Here is a 7,189-nt window from a genome sequence, read left to right on the forward strand (position 1 = left end):
GTGAGGTTTTGAGAGATTTTCATGCGGAAAGATGATTCTAAAAATAGTCGTTTTGTGTGCAGTTGCAGTCAAGCGGATGTTGAAAAAATGTAGGGGTCTACTTTAGTTTGGCTAGTTCAAAATTTTCATGGCAATGACATATTGAATTTTTTCCAAAAACTAAATATTGTCCAGGCTTTCATGTGATATATTGGAAAGTTTTCTGGAAAAGTTAAAGAAGGTTGAATTTTGAGATTAAACATGGAAATAAATAGAAAATGAATTACCGGGGTGTGTCCAAATTGGATGAAAATATTTTCATCGGTTACCTCCCTTGAACTTTCGAATTTGGTTTTATTTTAGACTTTCTTATTGTTGTGTATGTTTAGTAGCAATGGCGGATGTGGCGGGGTAGCCTATGCCTACTCTTCTAGACATCTGATTTTCAATATGAAATACTTCCTCACTTATGACTGATATAAATCCTCATTTGAAAAGTTCATTATCTGCTACCAATGTTTCGCCATTATGTGTTTTCCGTTTGCGGTTCGGGTCGTTAGTAGTTCTACTTGAAAAATACAACACTTAAGGAAGACTTTTAGTGCAACATGACCAAGATTTTTGACCTTACTGTTAATCCGAAACAAACAAGGTCAGCATTTACAACTTGCAAATAAAATCACATGAAAATAAGTTAATTTGGACCAATGCATCAATTAAATTTTAACATACCTTGATCTTTTGAAATCCCTAGCCTAAATCATAAACCTTCCTCGTATTTTCAGAAATTTGCTCTACTTGAAATTTTGTTTAATTATGAAAATTTGTGTTCGATATATGACAACATTATTGACAGTGTATATATATACAGTGTAACTGAACTATAGTAAATATGTAAACAAAAACTTATGTTAAACTACAGAGGGATATGTGCAGATAAGAGAAAAAATCCACAATCTCGTTCCATGCCATAAATATGAAAATTAACTGTATTGAACCACAAAATCATATTTTGGCGTAGTAAGAGAATAAATCCACAATCTCGTTAGATGCCATAAATATGAAAATTAACTGTATTGAACCACAAAATCATATTTTGGCGTAGTAAGAGAATAAATCCACAATCTCGTTCCATGCCATAAATATGAAAATTAACTGTATTGAACCACAAAATCATATTTTGGCGTAGTAAGAGAATAAATCCACAATCTCGTTCCATGCCATAAATATGAAAATTAACTGTATTGAACCACAAAATCATATTTTGGCGTAGTAAGAGAATAAATCCACAATCTCGTTCCATGCCATAAATATGAAAATTAACTGTATTGAACCACAAAATCATATTTTGGCGTAGTAAGAGAATAAATCCACAATCTCCTTCCATGCCATAAATATGAAAATTAACTGTATTGAACCACAAAATCATATTTTGGCGTAGTAAGAGAATAAATCCACAATCTCGTTCCATGCCATAAATATGAAAATTAACTGTATTGAACCTCAAAATCATATTTTAGCGTAGTAAGAGAATAAATCCACAATCTCGTTCCATGCCATAAATATGAAAATTAACTGTACTGAACCACAAAATAATATTTTGGCGTAGTCAGAGAATAAATAAAAAATCTCGTTCCATAACACAAAGTCCTAATATACATTTGTTCTGAACGAAATATGCATTGTTTCATTTTATAAATGTAATGTTATTTGGAAGAACTCTTTCAAATTGCATGAAATGCCGGATTTTAGTTTTATATTTTCAACATCCCCCCCCCCCCCCCCCTGACTCCGGTTGGAATGGATTTCAAAACAAATTTAACGTTTGCCCCCCTAATCGAAACTTTTTGCAACCGCCTCTGAATATTACTTTCAATAACAAAGTAAATCATTCTAGTAACTACAGGGAAACAACTCTTTATATTTCAAATTTTTATGTACCACCCCATTGTCTTCATATCGTCTTTTACCATCTCCTTTTAACCTGATTAAAATCTGTGACATCTATTAAAACTGACAAAAGTGAATACAGAACGTTTCCTTAAAGCCTTTGTAAAAATCACATCTCACCCCCATCATCCTATTATGAAAGATATGTGGTCTCGACTAGGGAAATTTTTAAAAGAAAAGGACATAATATAGTCCATGGTAGGGCCTATTGTGTCTAAACGTAACCTAACATTTATTTTTAATTTTGTTTTTTTCTGGGGGTGGGAGCCCGTGGACTTGGTTCAGTCCCTATGTCAGTTAAGCCACTGATGTGGTCTCTCTGCCCCCCTATAGGTTTGTTCTAAAGTAACCTTACACTCGTAACGATCTTAGCGCTAGGACGTCCTAAAAACAGTGTAAAGATATTACGAATTTAAACGTGCACTAAAGATGCATTTTTCTTTCACTAAAAGTAGCAATTTTTGGCAGCAAAACATATTTATTACAATTTCCATAGACATTAATGTTCCCGTTGGAACCATTATTCTTCTCATACTTTCAGATTCTGAAGAATATGGATTTTCATTTCATATATTCAAATTATATTATATGTTTCAAACTAACTGCACAAACAAACTCTCTCACTAGAGGTTAAGCCTGCATGCCTACGCCTGTGCTTTCGTACCATTACCTAACCGCAATGTTACAACCTCAAATTCTAGGTTCTGGAATGAATGTTAAAGATAAAAACCCCACTACATCTTACCGCTAAGATCGTTTCAAGAGTGCGTGGCCAGGTTCTTGGAGCGCAAATGGGGGGCAGATTGACATACCAAATATATTGATGTAAAAACCACTACATTATAGGTATAATAATTTATCGTCGTATGAAGCAGTATGAGTTCATCGTTTACAGTTAGTCAATTCTTTTGTCAATAGACAGTATCAATTCTACTTCAATAACTAACTAAAAACAATTTAACATTTTGTAATTGTTAAAATCTTACAACTAGGAAGGTGTTACAGTCAGCTAACCCCCAAAGGGGTTAAATTAAAGTAAGTCACATTACATAATGCACCAGCGGTAAAGTGTTCCGCCACTATAAACTTTTTCCCAACATTAAAAAATTTATCAAACTTCTTTTAAAATTTATCAAACTTTTGACCAACATTTTATGCTCTGTCTACACTTGAACAATATTTCAACAAAAATTTTCCAACAAGCAGTAACTCTGTCTACATCTGCCAAATTTCTCCAACATGGTGTCGGGTTTGAGAAGCCAAAAGCTGAGAAACTGAAAGGATTGTTTCTCAGACAAAATGATGTGGGGCAGTCAGACACATTATGCAAATTTCACAAAATTATAGGTAAAAGTTTATGATGCTGTGAGGTAACATAGATGATTGTTGACAGTATAGTCAATTCTTTTGTCAATAGATATGCATCACCTTTCTTCAATACCTCTACTCTTATAACAAATTATTATTAATAATTGTTAAAAACATTCAACTAGGAAGATGATTACAATCATTTACAATTATTCAGTGTGTCGAACATAGACATCTTATATTACTATATTTATGGCGTCAAGCTTTAAAATACTAATGTCGTCATTGCAAAATGCATAATTATGCCAATGCTGCATCAATGTTGATGTGCAAAAATGAGAAATGTATATTCTCCAAAATCTCCAGCTAGCATTTAACACTTTGAATTGGACAACTTGTATTAGATACTTTGTATTACGCATTCTGCACATTATACGACTGGAAACGCGATTCAAACATTTAATTTGTCTTGAAATCACACTTTTTTTTTTCATGAACTGTTTCAGTCACATTCACATAATGAAGACAATTAATTTCCTGTCTGTTGTTTAAACGTAGCCGTGTATGTTTTACGACAGAATGTTGTTTCCTGTCGGCCTGTCTGTAGTTTAAACGTAGCCGTGTATGTTTTACGACAGAATGTTGTTTCCTGTCGGTCTGTCTGTTGTTTAAACGTAGCCGTGTATGTTTTGACGACAGAATGTTGTTTCCTGTCGGTCTGTCTGTAGTTTAAACGTAGCCGTGTATGTTTTACGACAAAATGTTGTTTCCTGTCGGTCTGTCTGTAGTTTAAACGTAGCCGTGTATGTTTTACGACAAAATGTTGTTTCCTGTCGGTCTGTCTGTAGTTTAAACGTAGCCGTGTATGTTTTACGACATAATATTGTTTCCTGACGGCCTGTCTGTAGTTTAAACGTAGCCGTGTATGTTTTACGACATAATATTGTTTCCTGACGGCCTGTCTGTAGTTTAAACGTAGCCGTGTATGTTTTACGACAGAATGTTGTTTCCTGTCGGCCTGTCTGTTGTTTAAACGTAGCCGTGTATGTTTTACGACAGAATGTTGTTTCCTGTCGGTCTGTCTGTAGTTTAAACGTAGCCGTGTATGTTTTACGACAGAATGTTGTTTCCTGTCGGCCTGTCTGTTGTTTAAACGTAGCCGTGTATGTTTTACGACAGAATGTTGTTTCCTGTCGGTCTGTCTTTAGTTTAAACGTAGCCGTGTATGTTTTACGACATAATATTGTTTCCTGACGGCCTGTCTGTAGTTTAAACGTAGCCGTGTATGTTTTACGACAGAATGTTGTTTCCTGTCGGTCTGTCTGTAGTTTAAACGTAGCCGTGTATGTTTTACGACATAATATTGTTTCCTGACGGCCTGTCTGTAGTTTAAACGTAGCCGTGTATGTTTTACGACAGAATGTTGTTTCCTGTCGGCCTGTCTGTTGTTTAAACGTAGCCGTGTGTGTTTTACGACAGAATGTTGTTTCCTGTCGGCCTGTCTGTAGTTTAAACGTAGCCGTGTATGTTTTACGACAGAATGTTGTTTCCTGTCGCCCTGTCTGTAGTTTAAACGTAGCCGTGTATGTTTTACGACAGAATGTTGTTTCCTGTGGCCCTGTCTGTAGTTTAAACGTAGCAGTATATGTTTTACGACAGAATGTTGTTTCCTGTCGGTCTGTCTGTAGTTTAAACGTAGCCGTGTATGTTTTGACGACAGAATGTTGTTTCCTGTCGGCCTGTCTGTAGTTTAAACGTAGTCGTGTATGTTTTACGACAGAATGTTGTTTCCTGTCGGTCTGTCTGTAGTTTAAACGTAGCCGTGTATGTTTTACGACAAAATGTTGTTTCCTATCGGCCTGTCTGTAGTTTAAACGTAGCCGTGTATGTTTTACGACAGAATGTTGTTTCCTGTCGGTCTGTCTGTAGTTTAAACGTAGCCGTGTATGTTTTGACGACAGAATGTTGTTTCCTGTCGGCCTGTCTGTAGTTTAAACGTAGCCGTGTATGTTTTACGACAGAATGTTGTTTCCTGTCGGTCTGTCTGTAGTTTAAACGTAGCCGTGTATGTTTTGACGACATAATATTGTTTCCTGTCGGCCTGTCTGTAGTTTAAACGTAGCCGTGTATGTTTTGACGACAGAATGTTGTTTCCTGTTGGCCTGTCTGTAGTTAAACGTAGCTGTGTTTGTTTTACGGCGGAATGTTGTTTCCTGTCGGTCTGTCTGTAGTTTAAACGTAGCCGTGTATGTTTTACGACAGAATGTTGTTTCCTGTCGGTCTGTCTGTTGTTTTAACGTAGCCGTGTATGTTTTACAACAGAATGTTGTTTCCTGTCGGTCTGTCTGTTGTTTAAACGTAGCCGTGTATGTTTTGACGACAGAATGTTGTTTCCTGTCGGCTTGTCTGTAGTTTAAACGTAGCCGTGTATGTTTTACGACAGAATGTTGTTTCCTGTCGGTCTGTCTGTTGTTTTAACGTAGCCGTGTATGTTTTACAACAGAATGTTGTTTCCTGTCGGTCTGTCTGTTGTTTAAACGTAGCCGTGTATGTTTTGACGACAGAATGTTGTTTCCTGTCGGCCTGTCTGTAGTTTAAACGTAGCCGTGTATGTTTTACGACAGAATGTTGTTTTCTGTTGGCCTGTCTGTAGTTAAACGTAGCTGTGTTTGTTTTACGACAGAATGTTGTTTCCTGTCGGTCTGTCTGTAATTTAAACGTAGCCGTGTATGTTTTACGACAGAATGTTGTTTCCTGTCGGTCTTTCTGTAGTTTAAACGTAGCCGTGTTTGTTTTACGACAGAATGTTGTTTCCTGTCGGTCTGTCTGTAGTTTAAACGTAGCCGTGTTTGTTTTACGACAGAATGTTGTTTCCTGTCGCCCTGTCTGTAGTTAAACGTAGCTGTGTTTGTTTTACGACAGAATGTTGTTTCCTGTCGGTCTGTCTGTAATTTAAACGTAGCCGTGTATGTTTTACGACAGAATGTTGTTTCCTGTCGGTCTTTCTGTAGTTTAAACGTAGCCGTGTTTGTTTTACGACAGAATGTTGTTTCCTGTCGGTCTGTCTGTAGTTTAAACGTAGCCGTGTTTGTTTTACGACAGAATGTTGTTTCCTGTCGGTCTGTCTGTTGTTTAAACGTAGCCGCGTATGTTTTACGACAGAATGTTGTTTCCTGTCGGTCTGTCTGTAGTTTAAACGTAGCCGTGTATGTTTTACGACAGAATGTTGTTTCCTGTCAGTCTGTCTGTAGTTTTAACGTAGCCGTGTATGTTTTACGACAGAATGTTGTTTCCTGTCGGCCTGTCTGTGTAGCAGTATATGTTTTACGACAGAATGTTGTTTCCTGTCGGCCTGTCTGTAGTGTAAACGTAGCCGTGTATGTTTTACGACAGAATGTTGTTTCCTGTCGGTCTGTCAGTAGTTTAAACGTAGCCGTGTATGTTTTACGACGGAATGTTGTTTCCTGTCGGCCTGTCTGTAGTTTAAACGTAGCCGTGTATGTTTTACGACAGAATGTTGTTTCCTGTCGGTCTGTCTGTTGTTTAAACGTAGCCGTGTATGTTTTACGACAGAATGTTGTTTCCTGTCGGTCTGTCTGTTGTTTAAACGTAGCCGTGTATGTTTTACGACAGAATGTTGTTTCCTGTCGGTCTGTCTGTAGTTTAAACGTAGCCGTGTTTGTTTTACGACAGAATGTTGTTTCCTGTCGGTCTGTCTGTAATTTAAACGTAGCCGTGTATGTTTTACGACAGAATGTTGTTTCCTGTCGGTCTGTCTGTTGTTTAAACGTAGCCGCGTATGTTTTACGACAGAATGTTGTTTCCTGTCGGTCTGTCTGTAGTTTAAACGTAGCCGTGTTTGTTTTACGACAGAATGTTGTTTCCTGTCGGTCTGTCTGTAATTTAAACGTAGCCGTGTATGTTTTACGACAGAATGTTGTTTCCTGTCGCC

General features: G+C 37.1%; 1 protein-coding gene across 1 annotated transcript; it reads left to right on the forward strand.

Annotated features, from left to right (window-relative positions):
• Positions 1-4,643: 4,643 nt before the first annotated feature.
• Positions 4,644-6,899, forward strand: LOTGIDRAFT_107271 (hypothetical protein; the record flags this gene model as incomplete). Its single annotated transcript, XM_009064041.1, has 3 exons — positions 4,644-4,741; positions 6,500-6,595; positions 6,731-6,899. Coding segments are annotated over 3 exons (363 nt in total), but the record flags the coding sequence as incomplete, so codon positions are not given.
• Positions 6,900-7,189: the final 290 nt, after the last annotated feature.

Source organism: Lottia gigantea (genome assembly GCF_000327385.1).
Source record: "Lottia gigantea unplaced genomic scaffold LOTGIsca_6, whole genome shotgun sequence".
Classification (NCBI taxonomy): Eukaryota; Metazoa; Mollusca; class Gastropoda; family Lottiidae; genus Lottia; species Lottia gigantea.